This window comes from Mytilus trossulus, chromosome 3 (genome assembly GCF_036588685.1).
Source record: "Mytilus trossulus isolate FHL-02 chromosome 3, PNRI_Mtr1.1.1.hap1, whole genome shotgun sequence".
Classification (NCBI taxonomy): domain Eukaryota; kingdom Metazoa; phylum Mollusca; class Bivalvia; order Mytilida; family Mytilidae; genus Mytilus; species Mytilus trossulus.
In genome coordinates this window covers 81,977,884-82,005,559 of record NC_086375.1, presented here as the reverse complement: position 1 = coordinate 82,005,559, position 27,676 = coordinate 81,977,884, and the positions used below count along the sequence as shown (strand labels likewise).

At 31.6% G+C, this 27,676-nt stretch overlaps 1 protein-coding gene across 1 annotated transcript in view; it reads right to left on the bottom strand.

The window, feature by feature from the left end:
• The window catches only part of LOC134712616 (tyrosine-protein kinase HTK16-like), a 40,546-nt gene extending 17,460 nt beyond the window's left edge, over positions 1–23,086 (bottom strand). The window contains exons 1-9 of the mRNA XM_063574343.1: positions 22,604–23,086; positions 13,956–14,120; positions 10,411–10,554; positions 9,866–9,937; positions 7,422–7,537; positions 5,740–5,880; positions 3,812–3,917; positions 2,351–2,418; positions 45–182 (exon numbers count right to left, since the gene is read on the bottom strand). Coding sequence (XP_063430413.1) covers positions 45–182; positions 2,351–2,418; positions 3,812–3,917; positions 5,740–5,880; positions 7,422–7,537; positions 9,866–9,937; positions 10,411–10,554; positions 13,956–14,120; positions 22,604–22,805 — 1,152 coding nt within the window. The 5' untranslated portion in view covers positions 22,806–23,086. The remainder of the gene's footprint in view (positions 1–44; positions 183–2,350; positions 2,419–3,811; positions 3,918–5,739; positions 5,881–7,421; positions 7,538–9,865; positions 9,938–10,410; positions 10,555–13,955; positions 14,121–22,603) is intronic.
• Positions 23,087–27,676: the final 4,590 nt, after the last annotated feature.

Sequence of the window (27,676 nt, the reverse complement as noted above, 5' to 3'; positions counted from 1 at the left end):
GATATTATAAATATGGACCAACACTCCTTTAATAAAATAATTACCTTAACCTTGACTTCATAATTGAATACATGATGTTTATGACACACTGTGATCACATGATAGTTAACATCTTTCTTGTTTTTCCGTACTAGAAATAGTCCTTCTTTGCTTTGATGAGCTTCTAATAACATTGTAGCAGTCTGAAATGGAGGAGAATATAATTCATAATGATTCCCATCACTTGAAATTAAAAAGATGTAAGTTGACAGGGATTCATTGTCTGTTAAATCAAGAAAATAATAATTGAAGGTGACTCACATCCCTTTAAAGAAACACCAGATATGTTTAACTATTATTGGAAAAGAATGTCAACATTGAAAGTGAAACTATTTGTTGACAGATTCAATCCACATTAAATCTTTCTTATACAGGTAACAACCATGATTAACAGACTTTAGAAAAATTCAATTGCACATGCTCACTATCTTTGAGTATTTGTATAAATGTGGTATCCCATGGCACTATGTTGAAATCCTTGTTATATCTCTATAACATTTGGTGAAAATAGCTCAGCCAAAAGGTTCAGTTGCACATCTTATTTAAATACTGATAATTTTTTACAACAAGAGTGCACACACTGAAATGTCTCGCCTTCTTTACTAATCATTAATACTATGTTGATAGTCCTAAGTATAAAGATTTATTACAACTGCCACATAAACTTAACATTAACCAAGATAGCTAAACAAAGACCAATGAACCATGAAAATGAGGTAAAGGTCAGATGAACCACGCCAGGCAGACATGTACAGCTAACAATGCTTCCATACAACAAATATAGTTGACCTATTACTTAAAGTTTAAGAAAAACAGACCAAAACACCAAAACTTAACACTGTGCAATGAACCGTGAAATTGAGGTCATGGTTAAATAAAACCTGCAGGACTTACATATAGATCATAAAATATTTCCATAAACCAAATATAGTTGACCTTTGGCATATAATATTAAATAAAAAGACCAAAACTTAAAAACTTAACTTTGACCACTGAACCATGAAAATGAGGTCAAGGTCAGATGACACCTGCCAGTTGGACATGTTCACCTTACAGTCCTTCCATACACCGAATTTACTAGCCCTATTGCTTATAGAATCTGAGATATGGACTTGACCACCAAAACTTAACCTTGATCACTGATCCATGAAATGAGGTCGAGGTCAAGTGAAAACTGTCTGAAGGGCATGAGGACCTTGCAAGGTACGCACATACCAAATATAGTTATCCTATTACCTATAATAAGAGAGAATTCAACATTACAAAAATTCTGAACTTTTTTTCAAGTGGTCACTGAACCATGAAAACGAGGTCAAGTACATTGGGACATGTGACTGACAAAAACTTCGTAACATGAGGCATCTATATACAAAGTATGAGGCATTCAGGTCTTCAACCTTCTATAATATAAAGCTTTTAAGAAGTAAGCTAACGCCGCTGGTGGATCACTATCCCTATGTCAAGCTTTCTGCAACAAAAGTTGCAGGCTCGACAAAAAACAGACTCTCAAAACACAAACATATATGTATACAACAAAAGTTCAATACCCTCAGTTCTGTAAATTGACTATTTGCCAATTCCTGTCAATTGACCCTGTCATAAGTGATACCTTTTTAGTTGTCTCCCTTTTATTTACAATGGGGAGCTAGCAGAAAGAGCAAATTTACCTGTGAGTAATGTGAGTAATCTGCATGATCTGTAAGGTTTTCAAATCTTTTAACTACATTAATTTGTTGTTAAGATAAATACTTTTGTCATCAGAAATTGTTTTTGTTTTTTTTAAATTAGTTGAACCACCCCGATAAACCACTTTCAATTTGCTATGATTTGTATTGGCAAAAGCCAACTTTGTCTGGTATGGAACCAGTCTACAATTCACAAAGGAAAGTAATTCTTGGTGAAAGGTCATTTATACGGTACTGCAGATCAGGGCTAACTATTTCCCAATTAAATAATTTTAGATAAGAACTCTTTATGAAGGTCATTATCGTAGGTGATTATTTTTTAAGGTAAGATCTTAAGATAATTCTTCAGATTAAAACAAATATTACTGTGGATTCATCTATTTTCATGGGTACCAATTTTCATGGATTGAGGAAAACCATAACATTTCCTGGATATTTGATTTCTTGGTTTTGAAAAAGTCTGCATACAACCTTATAGAAAATTTGTTATTCCTTGAACATTTAAATTGGTTGTTCACCTGTACCCACGATATCCACGAAAATTGGTATTCAAGGAATAATATTGAATCCACAGTGACCATCTAATGATGAGACATAATTCAGATTAAAACCAATGAATTATTTACCTTCCTGTCAATATGAGAATGAAACCATAATTCTTTTCTTGTTCTTATTGATCTGTAGTCTGGAAAATCTGAAATAGACAAGTCGCTGATATCAAATTACTTAAAAACGTTTGAAAACATTTTGTTACTAAACATGATTTCAAAAAGGTTGAATATCTATACTATATTAAAAGAGTTTTCCTAATGTTATATTTTGTTTTGTTTGATCTGGTTGTCAATAAGATATTGAAATACTAAGATTTTTGTGCTTTTAAGGTCAAGGAACAGTAAATGGGCTATGTCGCAGATTTTGACAAAAAATTGCATACAACCTTGGCTAGTTGAACTACAACTGAAAATCGAAAAAATAATACATTTATCTCTTTTATTTTCTGAAAGGTTGCAGATTGATTTCTCTTAATATGGGAAAACATTTGTATAGAAAGCACATAAAATCGGCGAAAAACCTTTTAAAATTTGTCTTAAAATCGCCAAATCTCTAATTCTACTCCATAGATTTTTCTTAAAAAAACTATATATTGTTGACACATAAATTTCTGTTTTAATGATATAAAATAATCATAGGGTCACCGACTTTGTTTTTTTATCTAATAATCAATTTGTTACCTTATTGGTAGTGAAAAACTTCAAAAATCAACGTTTTACGGCCTGTGGCGCGATAACGTTACGATTATTTTGACGTTTTGTTGGATTTTTTCACAAAAAACGCAACTTTGAATGATGTATACCGTAAAAACGAAGTCGATGAACCTATCTTTATTTTGCATCATTATAACGGAAATTTATGTATCAACAACATATAGTTTTATAAGAAAAATCTATGGAGTAGAATAAGAGATTTTGCGATTTTAAGACAAATTTTAGAAGGGTTTTCGCCGGTTTTATGTGCATTCTATACAAATGTTCACCCACTTTGTAAGAATTCAATCAGTAATATTTCAAATGATAATTGAGATAAATGCATTATTATTTCGATTTTCAGTTGAAGTTCATCGAGCCAGAGCTCTATGCCAAATTTTAGTGAAATCTAAGACATAGCCCATTTACTGTAACTTGACCTTAAATGAGATGTGGGAAGATACATGTAAAGGGACGAGTCGTCACTGATAAATAATAAAAAAAAAAAAGCACCTTAAATTCTTAAAACCACAACAAGATTTTATTAGATTGTAATAATTGGTTAATTATCACATACTGTGAATTTATTTATTTTTGTGGATACCAAATTTTCCTGGATTAAAGATACCTTGCATTTTTGTGGATATGGGATTTTGTGGTTCTGCCAACTTCTGGATACAACTTTATAGAAATTTGTCTTTTGTTAAACATTGAAATTTGTGGTTCTCATGTACCCATGAATTTTGGTATCTAATGAATAATAATAGATCCACATAATGTGACATTACTATATATTTGTAAACAATCCGTTCTGATATTTCTCTCTGCTAATTAAACACATACTTAATATTTGTAAACAATCTGTTCTGTTATATCTCTTTGCTAATTCATAAGGAGTAGATCCATCCTCTGCTCTGGGAAATAATGGTGCATGATGGTTCAGTAATTCCTACAACAGAACAAAATAACAACTATATGCTCTGTTTGATATTTTACAAATCCTCACTAAATTAACTTCAATGCAAATTTCTCACAATTTTATCACAATAATTGAGGAATTGTTATTACTGTAGACTCATCAGTTTGAACAAAACTACATTATAGAGCTGTTCATTTATTATTATTAGTTGGATACCAATTTTCGTGGCTTTCTTGGGTACAGGTGAACCAAGATTTCAAATATTAACAAAGTAAAATTTTTCTATCAGGTCGTATGCAGATGTTGGCCAATAAACAAATGACATATCCACAAAAAAGGCAAATTTTCCGCAATCCACGAAAATTGGTACCATGAAAATAAATGAATCCACAGTTATTCAAATTAGTTTAAAAAAAAGTTATTATCATTTTGTTTTATCTAAATAGGTTAGCATTTTCGGTTGACTAGCTCGAAATGAAATAATACATGTAACAAGCATTAGTCCCCTGCTGGTAATAAATTTATTGTATTAGAAGAAAATGCTAACTTGATCTATAACTTGTCATGGTGTAAACTATATCACAAGTACAGATTTCTTGTATGTATACAACACCATCTAGTAAAAGAGAGGCAAAAGATACCAAAGGGATAGCTTTAACAGCTATGGCAAGTTTAATTACTGCACTCAAATAGGGTTGGAATGCAAAGGAAGCAGAAACTATTGTATGAATGCACAGGGGTAACTTAGTTGAAATATCTTTTTTACCTTTTCTTTCACTGTAGTTTTCTTCCTTGTACTTCTTTTACAGGCTCAATACCTGTCTCTGAGGGGTTTGAACCTAGGGGTCCACTACAGTACCTAATTGATAGGGGTGACATTGGGCTTCTGTTTCCCTCACTATTTGCATTTAATATAGATTTTTAAAATGTATATCTTTTTATATATTGTGTAGATTAAAATATACTCTTTTCCCACATTGTTTGGATTTCATGTGGTGTGTAATGTAAGCAGAGTACTAGTGGAATAACAAAGTGTCAAAAGAGAGAAAATTGGTTGATAACAAGAATGTGTCCATAGTACACGGATGCCCCACTTGCACTATCATTTTCTATGTTCAGTGGACAGTGAAAATTGGGGTCAAAACTTTAATTTGGAATTAAAATTAGAAAAATCATATCATAGGAAACATGTGTACTAAGTTTCAAAATTGATGTAACTTTCACTTCATCAAAAACTACCTTGACCAAAAATTTTAACCTGAACTTTGCACAATCATTTTCTATGTTCAGTAGACCATGAAATTGGGGTCAACACTATAATTTGGCATTAAAATTAGGAAGATCATATCATGGGGAACATGTGTAATAAGTTTCAAGTTGATTGGACTTCAACTTCTTCAAAAACTACCTTGACCAAAAACTTTAACCTGAAGCGAACGGATGCACGGACGCACAGACGGACGATCGGAGGCACAGACCAGAAAACATAATGCCCCTCTACTATCGTAAGTGGGGCATAAAAACACAGTTGGGAACACTAAGTTATTGGAACCTTATTGACCTAATCAAATATTTCTGATAATTTCCCTGACCTATTCACACATTTTTAAGCTTGGAAAGGTGACATCTTCCACCCACCTTGTATATAGGAAGTGAAACAACCAGGTTTGAACAAATTAGTGACAGACATATACATACACAAACTGATGTGTAAGATTGACAAACTTATAATAATTGGCCTTTTGTTGATTGATGGCAATGACCTAACAAAGAGTCATGGAAAATTATAAATCTAAGGGTTTATCAAAAATTACTCCACCTTTCGACCAGCTGCATTGATAAGATTATATACCTGTATACAATGTTTATGGCCTTTGTACGCGGCAACATGTAATGCCACCCAACCAGTTTTTGGACATCTCAGTTGAACATCAGATTTTCCTTCCTCTATTAAAATCTTGACTATACTTGGTCTGTTTGTCACACATGCTCTCTGAAATGAAAGTAACACATAGGATTAAACAGGATGCATTAGGGACATTAAATGCTTGAAAATATTTTTATCAAATCTTTTCTTCATGAACTAAGTATAAAAAAGAAATAATAGAATACCTTTGAACATGTAGTAATATTTTCCTAGATTTAAGGGTAATATTTACATTTTTAAGGTACTATTATTTATAAAGTGAGTAAGTTTAACAATTAATTAGGTCTTTCCACCTTTCCTTCTGGAAAGAACTATAGAATTTGTTCTGATTATTAATGTTTTTATTATTATTTTTTTTTCCGGCTAATTTTTTTCTTGCTGTGTAAAAATGTTTCAAAAGATGTTGCTTAGTTTTTTGTATATGATATCATACAGTCTATAAGCTTTTGAAACTGACCCTGTTTAACCCAACACTTTTCTTTGTAAGAGTTATCTCCCCAAACACTGTTTTTCTTGTTATTAGATCTCCTCTGCAACCGTAAAAGAAAGCGACAAATTTATTTTTCCAAATTGCTCTTCATATCCTCAGGATGCTAGTATATATTTTGACCAAAGCTTTAAGAAGACTCTATAGGAGAGTTATTTTCGCTTTCATATTGAAATAAATAAAATAAATTTGTAACTGAAAAACCATAAGTGATAAAGGCCTATGGTCTTCTGATTTGAGGTCCTTGGTCCAAAAAAATGAAAATGAGGTCAAGGTCATGTTAAAATTTTTGATTTTGGCTTGTTATCTCTTACTTTCAGAAATCATACAAGATATCGACAAAATATTTTCATACAATTGTTAGTTGCTACATGTCGTAACACGTAAATTTTACTTGAAAGGGTACAGAACATTTAATGCAATTTTGTCCCCCTTTTATATCTAATATTAGTTGTATGGTAATATAACTCATTCACAATATGAAGTAGAGGCCTAGAGTCTTTTGATTTGAGGTCCTTGGTTGATGACCTTGAAATTGAGCTCAAGGTCATAGGTAAATTTAATGTTCTAGGTTTTGATATTTGCTCTTTCCTCTTATGTATACATAATAAAGCCATGGGTATCAACAGATCAAGTTTTTTTTTGCAGCAACTGTTTGAGCACTTTTTAATGCTGTCTCAATAAATATTTATATATATATATATTTTATACTAGAGATTTCTATCTAAGCTATTTTTTTCTTCCTTGTAACTTTTGTTATTCTAGGAACTTGCAGTGAGGGGCCAATTTTTTTTGTGTGTCCATGCATGTAATGGCATATCTTTGATAGTTTCTGTAAAACATTTTTACAACTTGTCTCTTGTTGTACATTTGTATATTGTTTTTTATTTATGCTGTTTAATTGCTGCATTTATTGTTGATTTTTTTTTAATATGCAACAGGTGCCTGGCCAGATACACAATTTGGTTGTAAGTGTTGAGCTTCTGCTGAAAAGAGAAGAATAAATGTTTTTCAGCAGAGAATAAAACTTCAAAATGTACTGGTAAGTTTAACCATAGAAGTATCATATCTATTAAGGTTTGTATATATAAAACATATTAATGGCCTGAGATAACCTTACATGTAGTGCTGTAAACCCAGCTTTGTCAATCATCTCAACATCAGCCTCTTTTTCAATTAATATTTTCACAATTTCTTCAAAGCCATAGTTTGCTGCATCATGGAGACAAGTAGACCCTATGTAAATAGAAAATCAGAATTATTGTATGTCAGTATGAAAAGCTGGAACATGGAGTAATCCCTCTCCAGAAAACATAAAATACTCACTCATCTTATTTCATCACCACAAAATAGTCAAAACCTTAACAATTGAAAAAATCATTAAGTACCAGTCTTAAATTTATATACAGTTACTTAAAGGTAGTTCAAAGTCAATTTTAACTGAATAAATAGACAAAGTTTCCCCAGACAAAAACATCAATTAGTACACATCCACTGGATTTAGTATTCAGACATTATAGACAGTCTGGGAAAAGCATTACCTTGTTGTGATATGCCAACATATAAATATTAACCAGATGTAGGACAGTTCATTCCATTGGCTGATTTTATCTTATGTTTGATTTTTTTCCCATGTTTTATGGACCTTCCCATCTTTTGAAACTACCTTGGTGTTTTTTAATATTTCAATATTATTTTTAATCCTATCCATGATGCCTTTTTAACACTTAGGCCATGGTGTTTCATTAAGACTTATCCTGTGATATTTTATAAACATGTATCCCATGATGTTTTATCAACCCTCAACCTCATGATGTTTAATTGACACTAAAACAATGATATTTAAACACTGACCCCATGATGTTTTGTTAACACTGACCCCATGATGTTTTGTTCACACTGACCCCATGATGTTTTGTTAACACTGACCCCATGATATTTGTTAAAACTGACCCCATGATATTTGTTAACACTGACCCCATGATGTTTTGTTAGCTCTTACCCCCATGATGTTTTATTAACACCAAACCCCATAATGCTTTATTAACACCAACCCTCATGATGTTTTTAAACACCAACCCCCATGATGTTTTATCAACACCAACCCCCATGTTTTGTTAGCACTTACCCCATGATGTTTTGTTAACACTTACCACATGATTTTTTTTATTAAACACTAAACCCCATGATGTTTTATCAACACTTACCCCATGATGATCTATTAACACTCAACCCATGATGTTTTATTAACACTTAACCAATGATGTTTTATAAACACCAATTCCCATGTATTTTATTAACACCAACCCCGATTTTTTTATTAACACCTACCTTAATGAAGTTTTATTAACACTTATCCCCCCACCAACCTCATGATGTTTTATTAACACTTACCCCATGGTGTTTTTTAAACACTTACCCTCATAGAGTTTTATTACCCAACCCTCATGTTTTATTTAAGAAATAATTCATGGGGGCTTGAACATATCGTTATTTTACCACGGGTTGGCTCTTTATGACAAATATTTTACCCTGAGCGATAGCGAGGGGTAAAATATCGGCATAAAGGGACAACCCGTGGTAAAATCTAGATATATTCAAGCCCCCATGAATTATTTCGATTCTAATAGGACAAATACGGCATTTGTTTTGGATCGAAGCGCTCTAGGTGGAGGCCATTATTTGCCGTTCCCATAAATTAACTCTCTTTTAGATTGGCGTAAAAGAACGGAGAAAACAGAATTAGTGACATGCTCAAACTATTCACAAAACTTATTTAGATAGATTTGGATGAATTTTAATGATAACTTTCTTATATGTCTTCTATGTATATAAGAAAATGGGCTTATACCACATTTTAGCATCGTTTGTTTACGTTTCCTTGTTGTGATGATTTTCTGTATCAAAAGCGTGTTTTGTCCCCGTAAAATGCTTAAATTATAACGTCATCATTCTATGACGTCGGGTACTTCATTCATAAAAAAACATATGACATGGGAGTACGATCAGAACAGCCAATGCAATATATTCATATTTTACCACGGGTGTGTACTCAAAGTGTGTGAAGGACGTCATGTTAGAATAACACTTACCCCATGGTGTTTTTTAAACACTTACCCTCATAGAGTTTTATTAACACTTATCCCCCCACCAACCTCATGATGTTTTATTAACACTTACCCCATGGTGTTTTTTAAACACTTACCCTCATAGAGTTTTATTACCCACCCCTCATGTTTTATTAACACTTACCCCATGGTGTTTTTAAACACTTACCCTCATAGAGATTTATTACCCACCCCTCATGTTTTATTAACACTTACCCCATGGTGTTTTTTAAACACTTACCCTCATAGAGTTTCATTACCCACCCCTCATGTTTTATTAACACTTACCCCATGGTGTTTTTTAAACACTTACCCTCATAGAGTTTTATTACCCACCCCTCATGTTTTATTAACACTTACCCCATGGTGTTTTTAAAACACTTACCCTCATAGAGTTTTATTACCCACCCCTCATGTTTTATTAACACTTACCCCATGATGTTTTATTAACACTTACCCCATGACGTTTTAGCATTTATATCAGGACATAATCTATGATTCAAAATTTTTCTAACTTGGTCTGGTATTCCTTAAAATATAAAATAAAACATAACATGATCATAAGACATAAACGAGAAACATAAGATATAATATGAATAATATTGTTTAAAACAAAGTTTTGTTGATTAGTAAGTATTTAACTAGTCAGCACATTTTGTAATGCTAAAACTACAAGAGTAAAAAGGATGACATATGCATTTGAAAAAATTTAAATATTCCAAAACCAAAATAGAACCAGATAGAAATTTTTCAAGAATTTTATTGAATTTTGTGTTGATTGAAGACTATCATATAGCTTCATGATGTAGGATGGTAACCAATATGTACGAATCAGATCTAATCTTATATCGTTAGGTTGATTTTCTAAGCACTTTAAATTCTAATTATATATAATATATACACATCTCTGCCTTGAAAATTAAAATCTGTTAGCTATCAATTTAAGTAAATATTAACCTTAACAAATCAAATTCAATTTACATCTTTAAAAAATGTTCTTACCTTCTACAACAGCCCTGTGTAAAACATTTGTCTGACCTAGCTGTCTTGCCTTATTTGGTGGTATTTCTGCACAGCAATGTTGTGTAAGTTGTGTAATTAATCCATTGGGTGATGATTGATAATGAAGAACTAACTTGTCAAGACCTGAAAAGTACACAAAATCATTAGTTTATAGAAATTGAATTCACTTGCAAACATTGAATACAACAAATAATTTTCATGATAAAACATTTTCTACATGGATTTTAAAGCTAGAGGCTCGATCATGTCTATAGAGCCTGTGTTGCTCCCCTAGGTCTATAAACATCTTTTTTTTTTTTTTTTTTTTTTTTTTTTTATCATTAAAACTAAGTTTTATTAACATATTTACATTTGTTAATATATACATCAAATACCCGTACCTTATCCCGGCCTCGTTAACATTAGTATAATACATCTAAAATTATGGTTAATTATGTTAGTACGCAAATTTTCTTAAATCTGGATATAATTCATGTCTTTGCCTGAATGATTTTCTAAACTAGTATCTTTGTTTACAAAGAAGGTAGATAACACGTGCAGTGCATATATATATGGAATATAAACTAATAAGTGCTTTTTATTCAAGGAAACGTTTCCAAAATATTTGTTTTGAAAGGATTATTGATATGCCGTTATCTTTTTCTGTTGTGAATATTCGATTGATATGCAAATGCATTTTGCCAAATATGACTACAGTAAAATCGGATGCTATTTTATCAATTGCAGGTAATTGTCATTTATGTCAGATTATAGATTGTAACGTTATGTCTTGGATAACGTTAAACTGGTGGGGGAAAAAATATGAGTGGACAACAACAAAAAAAGACGAATAATATATAGTACAAGTAATAACCATGAAACATAACAAATACATATAAAAACAACAGCTGACTGTTGTATGAAAATACAGTCAAATCTAAACTCACAATTTATAAACACTATAATTTGCATGCACATACATAACCAGGTAGTTAGTTATACATTTGCTGTGCTTGAAGAAAAATTACAGTATAATCTCAATATTTCAAATCAAATATTTACATTTCTCTAATTCTATGGAAATTTATCCCTTTCCGAACCCATTGTATAAAAAAATTTAATCAACGTGTGGTTGCTGGTGATCTCAAATGATCATTGGATGATTTTAAGGGTCATGACATTTTTAGCTAACTGGAAGAATCAAAATATGATAACAGGTGTTAATGAAATTGACAACTTCGTGCAATGTGAAAGGCACTCAAAGGGGATTTTGGGTTAACAAAAAAAGAAAATGTCTTTTTAATCATTAGAGAAACAGATTCTTACATATTTACTCGTGGATTATCGGATTAATCCAATCTCGATAGTTAAATTATAAATTTTAAAGTACTCGCCGAGGCGGCTCGGACTTTAAAATTGATAATTTAACTATCTCGATTGGATAAATCCGATAATCCACTGGTATCAATGTAAGAATCTATATGTATATACATAAACATAAACAGGTAATTATACCTTTGCCATGTTTGAAGAAAATTACAGTATAATCTCTGTATTTGGGTGAATGAGTCAGACATTCAGTTCATTAAATTGTTTTAATAGTCTGTCAATTTTATATCCTAAAAAGTTTCTTATTTCAATTAAAGTTCTGATCTCTTGTCTTAATATTTTGAGTGGTTGTATAACTTTTATTTTTTTGTCAGACATATAGTATACTTTATATATTGTGTAACTAATAATAGTTAAAAGTAAATTGAGTCCATAGTATTCTTTATCATGTATTTTATATCCAAAAGCTATGCTTTTTAGATTGATAACATGTCTTCCAATATTTAGTTTCTTAAGAATTTGTTGTACTTTTTCCCAGAATAATTCAAAATATGAACATTTGAGGAAGAAGTGTTCATAATTCTCTATTTGTTTACAGTGTAAGCAGGTGTCTGTTTCTACTATATGCCATTGTTTTAATAGTTGATTACAGGGAAGTATATGATGAAGTAGTTTCCATCTAAATATTTTATATCTATTATCATCTAAAAATGTAAAGATAAATTTTAATGTTTCATATGCTAGATTAGTATTTTCTAGTGTAAAGTATGATTTCCATTTTAAAAAGCCAATAGGTGTTTGCATTTCCTTTGTTTCTAGTAAGAAGTTATAAATATCATGGTTATTTAGGGTTTGAATAGGCTTTTTGTTTATGATGTTCAGATTTTCTTTTATATTTATATTGACTTGTGTATGTTTAGAAGGTGAATTTTTGATGATATTGGTCCACTGTTTTGGAATAGCTTTCTTCAGTTTTGTGAGCTCAGCTATCCAGTTTTCCTTATTTTTTAGTTTACTTAGTATGATATCTGAGGATATATTTCCATCTTTATCTAATAAGTCGTTTATAACCAGAATGTTGCTTTGTATCCAGTTTTTAAACAGTAAACATTTATTGTTGATGTTAATATATTTATTGCCCCATATTATTTGTTTCCTTATTTCCCAAAACAATGTAGGCTTTTGTATAGTTTTTTCTTTTACTTTTATCCAGGTCTTTATTAACTGCATATAAAACTCTGGGATTTGTTTTAATATATTTTTTTCAATAATATTTATATTGGCTATATTCATCTTGAATATTAAAAAATTATCTCCTAACTTATTCAAAAAATATTTTGGAATTATCTTCCAATGTTGCTCATCATTTTCTTCAAACAATAATTGTTTTATCCATTTTAGTTGAATTGTTGAAATATAGGTATCTATACAAATCATTTTTAATCCCCCTTCCGTATAATTTTGCGACAAATTATCTCTTTTAATCATATCTCTTTTCCCATTCCATATATAGTTATATATCATAGTTTTGATGTTTTGTATAAAATCTTTTGGTAATATCATGTTGCTTGCTATATATGTTATATTTGGCAGTATTAGAGACTTGACTACAGTTATTCTTCCTAGCATACTTAGCTTTCTTTTTGACCACATGTTTATAATTTTTTCAATTTTATCAGCTTGTTTTTGACAATTAAGTTTTTGACAGCTTTCTTTATTATAGCCAAAATAAATGCCCAAACTTTTTATAGGTTCTTTCGTCCAATTGATTCTTTCGAATTTATCTTAGGATGTTTAAGTCTGCCTAGCCAAATTCCTTCTGTTTTAGTTCTATTTAATTTTAATCCTGAGAATGAGCCAAATGTTTCTATTAAGTTCATGACTAAAGATATTTCCTTTTTGGATTTTAAAAATAAGGTTGTGTCGTCAGCCAGTTGACATATTTTTATACTACAGTCTTTTCTATGAACATCTTTAACAATGGACACTCTCCAACATTGTGGATTAAAATACAATTCATGACAAAGTTCTCTTTTTTTTGTTGATCTTGTATAACTGCTGATCATCTTTTCTGTGTACAGTTTCTATCATTATTCTATTGTTTTGGCTCAAAACACAAAAAAGGCTAAAATCACTCCTATACCATATATAAAGTGTCTAAACAATTTGGGAAACATTTGCCATTTATAGATATTGTCTTGCTGATAGAATCTTACCATGAACTATTGGTCCTTCATCAATTTGGTAATGTCCTTTGTAGATTTCTTTGATCTGGAAATGATAGACTTTGCCCTTATGTGTGACAGAAACTACATAGTCCTGTGTTGAACTGGTACTGTCTCTTATCAAGAACATACCATCCAAGTTAGCATGGGCAAGACCTAAAAAATATTACATAAAATACATTTCTAACATTAGTTGTGCAGCATCCCCAGCATGCAAAGACACATTATTTTCAGTATTCTGCATTTGTTTTGTTTTATTTTCTAATAATGGGCCAAAAAGCAAGATTAAGAACTGTGGATTCATATATGTTGTAGGTACCAATTTTCGTGGATTGAGAAAAACTTCATAGATACTTGATTGATGGTTTAAACAATGTCTGTATACATTATTATGTAAAATTTGTAGTTCATTGTTCATTGAAATTCATGGTTCACAAGTTACCATGAAATCCATGAATAAAGTATATTATATATATATGTCCCCGACCATATGAGTATCTGGACCATACGTGTATGGTCATGACCATATGCGTATACTCATATGGTCCAACCATACCCGTATGGTCGGACCATATGAGTATATACTCGTTTGGTAATAAACGGGCCGGACCATATGAGTATTTGGACCATACAGGTATTTTTTTCAATAATATGCATTAGAAATCTTTCTAAAAAAAACAATGATTACTTAATTCTTGCATTTATGCGTAGGGGACGTGACATTTACTTCCACACGGTACATGTACCATAGCTTTTCTTGGGGCCTAAGTCATTCCGATGCGTCTACGGTGATTTTAAAAACCTCTAGATCTCCAATATCGTAATATGACTGAAGTACATCATATCACCAGACAACTTAAAAAAATGAACGAGTGTCCTTGCCGTTGATGTCATTCATTTTTTTTTAAAACAAAACACGTAGAGTATAAAAATTATGAATTTTGCACTTCTAATGCGTATTATATTAAGTTTCAAAAGTGAGTAAATTATTAGACTCTTTATCCTGTCGACTTTTACGTCAGGTTATAGAAAAACAGTTGACTTCGTGTGTAACAGTTAATTAAAATATTTTTGAAAGTTATCTTCCCAGGTCGACAATTTGCCATTCACTCGTAATATTAAACATAATTTATTATCGGTAATGAAAAAAATGTGTTAACTATAGTTTTGACTAGTGATGAAATTTACTGTGTGAAACTGCTTATTTTATTTTGTTAATCTTGTTATTATTTTTTTTTTAATAGATCTATGATAAAATGACTTTTGGTAGTGTCTTTTTAATGACGTGACATCTAGAAGGGTTATATGAAGAGTTAAGCATTTAAATGTACCTGTTAATTACCCCGACCATACGCCTATGGTCGGACCATATGAGTATATACCCATATGGTCATGACCATACGCGTATGGTCCAAATACTCATATGGTCCGGAACATATATATTGTGTATCATTCTTCTTTTTTCATTGGTTATTATGATCACATGATTCAAAGGGTATATAACATGTAAATGAAGCCTTGTTACTATTTTTAAATTTATGGACCTTATGCTTCTATTCAATTTGACAGTCAAAATTAAAAATTTTGCAAAAAAACAATGTTAATTATACGTTAGGAAAATTGAAGTCCATTTACATGATACAGTTGTAAAGGACTTTCAATCCATCGATATGTTATACCAGGACCTGTTAGATAATATAGACACTCCGAATTAGTCCTCGGCCTATATAATCTGAACCGGTCCATATTTACAAAACAAGTTTATCATGTTTATAATAACTGACATGTCATAAGATGTAATAGTTTCAGTTTCACTAATTAAGATATTCAGCATTCATTTTGGTATGTTTCCTTTTTACAAAATTTGTAAAATGGAAACAGACATGCTTGTTCAACTTTTACATAAATAAGGCCATTAGTTTTCTCATTGAATTGTTTTAAATTATCATTTCGGGGCGTTTTATAGCTGACTATGCAGTATAGGCTTTGCTCATTGTTGAAGGCTGAACGCTTACCTTTAGTTGTTATAATTTCTGTGTTATTTTTGTCTCTTGTGGAGAGTTGTCTCATTGACAATCATACCACATCTTCTTATATATATATATATATATATACTTTTAATTAGAGAAACTGAAACTATTTATTTGAAATGTTTTAAAAATTACTAGAATTAGTTTCAAACACCTTTACATTTATTGATTGCTTGAATCATTATATAAAAAAAAAACTATTTAAAAGACAGACAGTGGAAGTGACTGTGGAACAGATTTGTATTTATTGTTATAAAAAACAATATACAATACGTAAATACTTATTTTTCAAGGAGGACTTGAAATAATTTATAGCGAGCTAAAAAAAATCAGAAATTGTGTCACCTTATTTGAACATTTAGACCAATATTTCCTGAAGATGATATCATCGGCATAGTTAGTCATTTTTCAATATAAGTACTTCAATTCAAATCAATTCAAAATGTATGTCAAATATAAAGTACATGTGAAATATATCTAACCATCAATTCTTCTTTTTAATATCATCAATTTGTCAAATAAATTTTTGAATGTTGAAGAGATATTTTCCATAACAATTTGATAAATCTATCTGTTTGAAAGATCTCTGAAGAAAACAATTAACAATACTAGTGGGTCATTTCGTTAGATAATTCATTCAGTAAGGACTCTTACAGAATTCTTTTTGAAGACAAAAAGGGGTGCCAGAAAGCCTCATTGAACAATGAAACTTATATATTTCTAAAGAAATGGATGAAAAAAACAATACTGTACTTTTTTATTACTAACATTTTTCGAATTTAAGCTTAATATAGTTTAATATATATGTGATAAGAAATTATATGTGGTGTTGCCTTAATGCTAAGTCTTCTTGTTCTTTCAAAAGTTTATAGCTACATGTATGGGGAAATTAGCTTTTTCATTGTTAGTTAGCTTTTACCCATTTTTTAACATACATGTAAAGTACTGGCAAGCCATACTGAACTTTGACTTTTTATGTTTTGAATAAAGGAAGATGTCGGTGTTACCCACTGCCAGGGAATATTATTTTTGACTAAAATAAGGTTTTCTATCCATTTAAAGACTATTATGTCCTTTTAAAAATGTTTTTCATGTATAACACACCATAAATCAATACACATCAGTTCCTTATACTATGATGTGGTTTATAAATGAAAAATTTAAAATCATTTGAAGTTCACTCATTTAATTTGTTTTCATCAATGCAAGAAGGCAAGATTACTGATAACCACATCTAAAATCTTAATTCAATTTACATTTTATAATCTAGGTAATGATCGTGACTTCCTTATTCTATTTATAACTTTACTTTAACTCTCAAAGATAAAATAATCCTCTGCGTTTTAAAATGACAAGTACACTAAGTCATAGAGATACAATATTGTATCTCTTTCACATCAAGGGTGAATAAACCACCAAGGACATAAAACACTATTAAACACTTTTAATACATATAACTTAAAATAAGCAACCTTTAATTAAAAACAAATATATGATCCAAATGTACTAATATATATGTATAATATTAAAGAAAACTGTTTAAGTAGAAAACTAGCAACCTTGTAAAATATTACAATTATGTAACTGTGTACAGGAAAGGGGATTGAATTTGAACAGAATGTCATTCAACACAGAAAACTACATACATTCTATGTCTTCATATTCTGACTCAACAAATGTACAAAATCTTCCTACCAGCATGTAGGAAGGGTTATAGTCAGACAGCAGATCTGCACATGGACAGATGATGTGGAAATTTGAAAATATTCAAATGTATGCAACTATATTGTATCATTTCTATGTTTTTCAAATTCTACTTTTACATTCTTACCCAGAAATATTCAAACTGTAATGAAGGATTTAATAAATCTAATATAAACACAACAAATATCCTTTCTAGATTTGGATATATATCAGTTTCACAAAAGATACTAGTGTTCAAAACAAAAATTTACGACAACACAGACGATTTTCCTTCCCTATTGTTAATTTCCCTTTTTTGGTTGATCAGATGATGTACCTTTGGCCACTTCTTCAGGTAATTACATTGTATAAAAGTCCTAATCTAGTATTAGATATCTGCAGTTACATTGTACAACAAGAATTCTAACATCAGACCTGATGGCATCCATTGTGGGGGCTTAGACAGGACTTTCAGGTGGTAGTTGATTCCAGTCAACAATGAATCGTTCTAGGGATGAAGCTGTATTTATAGGCATCCATGATTTCCTGACTCTTGAAAACCTGTCTCTGATATTGCCTGGTTGTTACGGTTGGTCTCCTGATGTAATCTGGTATATGCTGACTGATGCCTCTCCATGCAAAATCATATATAGGAGTATGAGCCTGACTCCTTTTCTGCATTTTACTAGGCTTTACCAGACAAGTGTCTGTAGGATGTTAGTAACAGGTCCTAGTTCCCAGGAATATGTTTTTGTTACAAATGGGGGAGCTAATATTTGAACCCAATAGATTTGTTCATTTCAGCATTTTTGTATATCTTATACTGCAGATGCATACTCAAGGTGTGGTCTAACTAACCTTTAGTATGGACACTCTCTTTTGTATCATTGGACATTTGTTTGATTTCCTTCTTAATAATCCTAGTGTTTGATTTGATTTTGATGTTAATTCATGTACATGTATACAATGTACATTTGTAGTTGTTTCCAGGTAATGCCCTATTATGTTGTTGTTGCAAACAACAGGGTTCCTGGTCAGCCTAAGCATTATTTAATTTGCTGGATGAAATGTCATCTGCCAGGGTCTGGCCCTTTCTACAAGTTGTGCAAGATCTTGCTGCACCGCTGCTTACATTAAACTCATTTCACCATCTACACACACTAAGTGACTTGTTGATTTTGTAGTAGCTCATCATCTGAAAAAAATGCTAATATGGGACTGTTCCAAAGCCTATGAAATATCTAAGAATCATATCAACTTCTTTTTTCATAACAGATGATTGGGCGACTGATTCTATTAAGTTCACCGGTCGATTTTCACAGGAATTATGTTATCTGAAACCAGGTTAATAAAAAAGATGTGGTACAAATGTATTTATGCAAATGAGACAACTATTCACAAGAATTAAAATGACACAGAAATCCACAACTATAGGTCACTGAACAGTCTTCAACAATGAGAAAAGCCCATACTGCATAGTCAGCTATAATACATGTAGGTTCCAAAATCACAATTGTAAAACAATTCAAACAAGATAACTAATGGTCTTATTAAGGTTCATGTCGACCCTGTGGCTAAAATGCCTGTATTTTCACCTCAAAATTTACTCTGAGTACATACCAATCTGGGCATCTGTGAAATTTTTAAGGCATAGCATGCCCTAGATAAATAAATTTCAAATATGTTTTATGTTTAGAAAAATAAAAACTTACCAGGATGTTGCTGTGCACTTTTTTTCATTCCTCCAGAAGGTGCCATAATAAACTAAGTTGGGAGACAGATTTGAGAACTTCCCCACAGGTAATAATTGAAGTGAGGGTATTAATTGACATGGACCATAGATGGACGGTAGATACCTGACAATAATTGGATATTTAAACTGTGTACCTGATTGGACCATATCAAGGAAAACTCAACTGTTTGTTAATTTTATCATCTTCTGCAGGAACGAAAAAACAATGAAAAAAGTGCACGGCAAAATCCAGTTAAGTAATAAATTTTCTAATTCATACAATGCATTTGAACTATATTTATCTAGAACATGCTATGCCTTCAAACTTTTCCAGATGCACAGGTTTGTCTGTACTCTAGAGTAAATTTTGATGTAAAAAAAGGCCATTTAGCTATTGGGTCCACATGAACCTTATTGTACAGTGATAGTCCATTAAAATGTGATATTCCTAAATGATCAATTAAATGGCGGTTGATGATATGTTCCATTGTTTTACATAATTCTGAGGTAAGAGAGACATGCCTGTTGTTGACCACATGTGTATGATCTCCTTTTTGATAAATAGCTGTGATGATTTCTGGCTTCAAGTCCTATGGTCATGATGGTAACATCCCAGTTTTCAAAGTCTGGTTTAATATGTGTGTCAGAAATGGTTATGTTTGGTCTGATGCTAATCCAAATAATTCTTATGTCTGAATGATGCATGTTGAAAGGCAATTTTTCATTGATGCGGCAAAAAAAACATCACAGCAAAAATTAAAATAGTCTCAATGTACAAAAATGTATTCAGCTTTATGAGTAGTTTAAACAATATAATAGCCTTTCAAGACGTCATAATTACTTAGACTACACTTACATGTACATTTAAAGAAGATTTTAAACACAACCTTATGACCTATATGACCCAAGGCGATACCTTATTGAAGCTAAAAAAATGATAGCACCATTTGTACTTTCTTTTATTAGACGATAAAACTAGAGGCTCTAAAGAGCCTGTGTCGCTCACCTTGGTTCATGAGAACAATAAACAAAGAAAGCAGATGGATTCATGAAAAATTGTGTTTTGGTGATGGTGATGTGTTTGTACATCTTACTTTAATGAACATTCTTGCTGCTTACAATTATCTCTATCTATAATGAACTTGGCCCAGTAGTTTAAGTGGAAAATGTTAGCAAAATTTCCAAATTTTATGAAAATGGTTAAAAAAAAATGAACTATAAAGGACAATAACTCCTTAGGGGGTCAATTGACCATTTCAGTCATATTGACTTATTTGTAAATCTTACTTTTCTGAGCATTATTGCTGTTTACAGGTTATCTCTATCTATAATATTATTCAAGATAATAACCAAAAACAGCAAAAATTCCTTAAAATTACCAATTTAGGAGAAGCAACCCAACAACAGGTTGTCCAATTCATCTGAAAATTGTAGAGCAGGTATATCTTCACCTGATAAACAATTTAACCCCATGTCAGATTTGCTCTAAATGCTTTGGTTTCTGAGTTATAAGCCAAAAACTGCATTTTACCCCTATGCACTATTTTTAGCCGTGGCGACCATCTTGGTTGAATGGCCTAGTCACCGGACACATTTTTTTAACTAAATACACCAAAAATGATTGTGGCCAAGTTTGGATTAATTTGGCCAAGTAGTTTCAGAGGAGACGATTTTTTGTAAAAGATTACTAAGATTAACGAAAAATGGTAAAAAATGGACTATAAAGACAATAACTCCTAAAGGGATCAACTGACCATTCGGTCATGTTGACTTATTTGGAATTCATACTTTGCTGAACATTATTGCTGTTTACAGTTTATCTCTATATATAATAATGTTCAAGATAATAACCAAAAACAGCAATATTTTCTTAAAATTAACAATTCAGTGGCAGCAACCCATCAACAGGTTGTCCGATTCATCTGAAAATTTAAGGGCAGATAGATCTTCACCTGATGAACATTTTTACTTACATAGGTTTGCTCTAAATGCTTTGGTTTCAGAGTTATAAGCCAAAAACTGCATTTTACCCCTATGTTCTATTTTTAGCCATCGCGGCCATGTTTTTTGATGAAATAGTAATTAAAACACAAACTTTATCTAGATACCCTAAGAATCAATCAGATGAAGTTTGGTTTAAATTGGTTCAGTAGTTTCAGAGGAGAAGATTTTTGTAAAAGATCATGGAGATTTACGAAAAATGGTTAAAAATTGACTATAAAGGGCAATAACTCCTAAAGGGGTCAACTGACCATTTTGGTCATGTTGACTTTTTTGTAAATCTTACTTTGCTGAACATTATTGCTGTTTACAGTTTATATCCATCTATAATAGTATTCAAGATAATAACCAAAAACAGCAAAATTTCCTTAAAATTACCAATTTAGGGGCAGCAACCCAACAATGGGTTGTCTGATTCATCTAAAAATTTGTGAGCAGATAGATCTTGACCTGATAAACAATTTTACCCCATGTCAGATTTGCTCTTAATGCTTTGGTTTTTGAGTAATAAGCCAAAAAATGCATTTTACCCCTATGTTCTATTTTTAGCCATGGCGGCCATGTTTTTTGATGAAATGGAAATTAAAACACAAACTTTATTTTAGATAGCCTAGTAATCAATCAGATGAAGTTTGGTTTGAATTGGTTCAGTAGTTTCAGAGGAGAAGATTTTTGTAAAAGTTAACGACGACGGACGCAGGACGACGACAACAGACGACGGACGCCAAGTGATGAGAAAAGCTCACTTGGCCTTTTGGCTAGGTGAGCTAAAAAATTAATGATTGTGATGAATCACTTTAATTTTTTCCCATAAATGAGTGTTACGATAATTACTTGAGACCTCTGACAAATCACGATAAGAATAATTTGACAAATCACGGTAAAATTTTCACCAATTTGAATGTTTGATGTCCGACAGTAAAGGGCATTAATGAGGGAGGGTAGGAGGGGTCCTGATACTGAAATCCCGAGCTTAAAAATACGAAATCCTGAAATCCTGGGCTTAAAAAATATGAAATCCTGAGGTCCCGAAACTTGAAAAAAGAATTCCCGCATTCCGAAAGGATCAATACTGAAATCCCATTCTTAAAAACACTCAATCCCGGAGTCCCGATAAAGGTCCTATCCCCCCTCATTAACTTCCCTCATACACACTGCATGTTTTTTTTCTTTTATTGTCAATATAAAATTACCTTCCTTAAGCAGCTGCTCTGCTGTATCTCTTGGTATTTTCTTGTGATACCATTTAACATTTTCATCAAGACGTTCTATTTCCCTTTTATCATTTTCTAAAAGTTTGTCAATGTGCACGTTCTGTAAGAGTTTGCTGATATTTGCAACTTTAGTAATGTCCTCGTTGGCGTAAATTGTGTCATTTTCCTCTTCGTTGCTCATTTTGATTCCTAGCTCTAGATTTTCACTATATTTTACTAAACACTTCACATTTTGCACTTGTTTGCTACACAGGAGTTTTTACTTCCGTGTTCATAGTAGGGTAGTGTTTTCGTCACGTGATATGATTGTCCTCGACACATTTACACCAGTATTATTGATTATCTTTAAAATGAAATACCTGAACTAAACCTAAACAACATTATGCTTTGTAATAGGCATTGCTATAAAATTAAATTTTGTTGACAAATTGCTGAAGTGGCATTAGTTTCTCATTGTGTATAACATGGCTTTTGTCATGAAGTGTTGATTTTAATACCTCTCAAACAAATTAAAATTGAAATAAATACATTATTTCTTTCAAATGGCCCTCTTAAAGCACATTAATAAAAAAAAATCACAAGGTTCATACAATATCAAAACATAACCACACATAATTTAACAAACATACTGAATGTAATAGTAGAAAATTATTGATAATTGATAATAAGGAATAAAAGAGTACAAAGAGGGATAACTCAATTTTTTAACTCGAACTTTTAATTCATTTAGTGACCGACTTCAACAAATTGAACATTATATTATGTCACAGGAGGACATTTACAACATGGCAAAGATTGCTACATATACAAATTGAAATAGAGGAAAAATGAAAAATGCAATGCTAAGTTGTTTGGTGTAATAGTGAAATTAATGTTTTTTTGTCTTCTTTCTTTCTTATGTATAAACTTCCTATCTTAGAACCCCCCCTTAATATATAAAGGTATATAAGGAAAAAATTCTGAGACGAGTGCCTGTGCCCTTAATGAGTAATAATATTTTTTCTGTCTCATCTTGAAAAAAACAAATACTGTTACAAAATCAATATATTAATTTTACATGACCCAGATAAAAACTATTTCCAGATTAATGTTTCTCCGTATGAAATAGTATACCAGCAATACATTTTACATGTTATGGAGGGACTTTCTATACTAACATCATAGTATAGAAACTCCCTGTGTTATGTGAACAGTGCTGGCAGAGCATTTCAACGCTTCAAATCTGGACAGAAGCTCAAGTTTTTCTTGGACTACTATACAGGTATGCTTAGTTCCGTTCATGCCTTGCAGTTCATATTTTCACACTGTGGTTACTCTGTCGGTAAGTTCTTCTGTTGTTAAAACTTTTCGCATATCATATGGTACTAAATTGAGTGGTTGTCATTTGTTGTTGTATATCATATTTGTTTTTTTGTACATCGTCTGAGTTTTTCCAAATATCCGGTTGTTAGTTTTCTGTACATTTATCATTTTGAACTTTTTTTTATAGTTGAAGAAAAAAACGTTTAACTCTTTACATTGAAATCTAAGCACTTCTGTTCAAGTTATTACAGAAAAAACGGAAATGGAGTAATTTCTTGTTATTCGAAATATGTATGAATATACCCGTAACCACTTGTTATACACCAGAGAAAAACAATGAAATTTCTCGCCGGCTTGTAAGATATGCTGATTCGACAAGTGGGAAACCTGTCACCTATGTTTAGAAACGATCTTCTGCATTATTTTATTTATATTAGAAGAATATATCAGGCCTAAGATTATATCATATCATATCATATAAAAAAAATCCACTGACATTTTTACTTTACAAATTGTAACTTAGATGAGAGAGCTGTCTCATTGGCACTCATACCACACCTTCTTGTGTCTTTTGACAGCATGTTTGAATTTATTTGTATTTTTAGACGGAGATAATGCCGCTTTATTGGTAGAAAGTAGCACCGATTTGCTACGTCTGTCACTGACTCTCCTTTCACAAATATTGTGAAGAATGGGAAATGAAAAAAAATATATATAAATGAAAGTAAAGATTTGATTTGGCACAGTGAAGTTACATAATGCTAGCAAATCCAAAGTTTATCGTTAATTGAAAATATCAAAAGTGAAACAGAATACAATTGTTTAGATTTTTCATTAGCTAGAGTGGAAAAATTAGGGAGAATCACACATTTTTAACAAAAGTAAAGATCTGATCTTCTCAAGTGACAGAATGCCAGCAAATCTCAATTTTACTGTTTATTGAAGAAGAAAAAATGAAATTTTAACAAAATAATAAAAAATAGATGTTATATTTGCTAGCAGTGCGACTTTCAGTTTTGTAAGTTAAAAACAAACTATCATAAGCAACAAAACACAGGTTTGATTGGTTGGTGTTTAATACCACTTTCAGCACTTTTGTGCTAATTCTTGGTGGTTAGACTAGTTTTTGTTGGTGGTAGGGATGAGCCGCTGCAATTTAATTAGATTGGAGCCGCTGGAATAGGTGATATTTTCATGCTCTATGATATATGAAAAGAGTGAGAAATTCAGATTAAATATATCAATAGGTTGAAATTATCACTTGCTTGATTAAATCATAAGTATATGAAACTGATCAGATGTCCGTATTTATTTTTGATGCGGTTAAACCACAGTCGTAAATGCATTAGATATTTGTCAAACCAATTAAATTATATTTATTCTGATGTGGTATATCGACCAATGATAGATACAATAAATCTGACCATTTTAACATTTGCACCTAATTAACATTCAAGGGTTTGTATTCATAAAACATGATAACAATTATTTTAAGAAATTCCATTGTGACAGCGTCCTTTAATGTAACTTTTTTTTTATCAGTTTTGAATTAATATTAAACATGTTAAAATCAGTGAAGGTTTTTCTCTCTGGGATGATAATACATTTATCAGACCATACAGATGTAAATACCCTCTATGATCAGACCAAACGTCTTTTATATGTATTGTATTTTGGTATTGACATATCTTCATAATGAAAGATATCGAAGCGGCAATAAGAAGAAAGTATTTAAGATATTATTGCGACTATCTTGCTTCTTAAAAATATTCAAATATATCTATAGGTCTGTTTTTGGTTAATTGATATATGACAAGGTATATATTTTTAATAAACAAAATATATGAAAAGGGTGGGGTACTTGATGTCTCAGCTGCTTATCCCTACCAAAAAAGTTTGAAGTGCCCCCCCTCCCCCCCTCGCAGTGCCAGGGGAAATCACAACCCCCGACAGTAAAACTTAACTGGCAGTCCTTGTAAATGAATGTACTGGGATTAGTACTAGAGGAGGCCTCGGTTGGTCAAAGTTGTCCCCTACTTTGGCCTGGAGATCAATCTTCTGATATCTCTCTGGTTTGTCTGTTTCCACCGAGTGGCCCGGTGGTTCTCTCCGAGTACTTCGGCTTCCTCCACCATAATAACAGACTTCCCGGCGTCCTAGCACTTCCTTTGTGATGGGTGGGGATTGAATTGTCCTTGTAAAAATAATTGTCGTATAAATATACGTTAGTGACACATCTCCTTTAATCCCGACAGGGAGTGTACGTGGATGCCACTGTACCCTCGCAGTTTTCGAGGGGTTCTTCGGATATCGGAGGCATTTACCAGTACATACATTCATACTATACTAGGTTTACTAAATCGATTAAAGCACTATATTCCACAAAAAGATTTATGTTAAACTTTTTTTTAAATTTTATAATGGATATGTTACAGAACTTCCTCTTTTTGATTATTGTTGGAGTTAAAATATCCATATCTACGGATATAAACGTAGAAAACTTGTATTATAATGCTAAAAAAATATAGGGTACGACTTAGTAGAAGTACGAGTTGGTAGAAGTACGAGTTGCCGAAAGTACGAGTTGGCTGAGTACGAGTTGCCGAAAGTACGAGTTGACATGTATCCGTTGTACAATAGGGACTGAAACATGTAATCTAAATATGGAAAAAATGTTAAAATTGCGAAAAAGGGGAGCCTAAATAAGTCTTAACAAATCATATGACACTCCACCTAATACTTTATTTAAACAATTAGGATGGTCAGAGACATATATACACATATGTCTCTGTGATGGTTAACAATCATACCACATTTTTTTTTAATACTTAAATTTGTCTTATTGATGGAGGTGATAGAACAGTAAATATTAAGCGAATTTTACTGTTTGCTAATGCTATATATTGTACTGTGGAGATTTGTTGAATACACCGACTGTGGAGGTGTGCCTAGATCGGCAGATGTTAGAACTTGAAATACGGGTCTCACTAATTAGCGACAACAAGCGTCAAGAAGCGACAACAAGCGACAAAAAGCGACAACAAGAATTATTTTAGCGACAACAAGCGACAAGAAGACTATTTAGCGACAAGAAAACATTTTTTTTTATTAGATATAAAGAAATTTGAATGTAATGTGTTTTTTTTAAATTTACGAGCAGATGTCTTATTAAAATGTTTTATTATAGATAGACGAAGAAATGAAACATTTGTGAGGAAGAAAGAGATTGTGAAGTTTATATTAATTTAGTTAGGGACGTATATAGTCCTTGATTTAGTATATTGGTAGATGAAGAAATTAACATTTGTGAAGAAGAAAGAGATAAGGGGGGATCGGAGGGGTCCTTATCCCGAAATCCCGGGCTTAAAAACACGAAATCCCGAAATTCCGAATTTAAATAAAGTAAATCCCAAATTATAAGATAAATAATATGTTCTAAAACACAAGGACAATTAATATCATAATACAATAATTAAACGTAATACTGGCTGTTATACATTATAGATGATAAAATAAATATGTAAATAATGTTTCATTTTTTTCTATCAATTTTAACTTTCTTGTCGCTAAAATTATTTTCTTTTGCATATTCTTTTAATATTTATTGCAATAATTAATTTTAATTAAAAAAAATATGTTTTCTTGAACCTAAATAGTTTCTTGTCGTTTGTTGTCGCTAAAATAATTTTTGTTGTCGCTTCTTGTCGCTTGTTGACGCTTGTTGTCGCTAAAATTCTTGTTGTCGCTAAT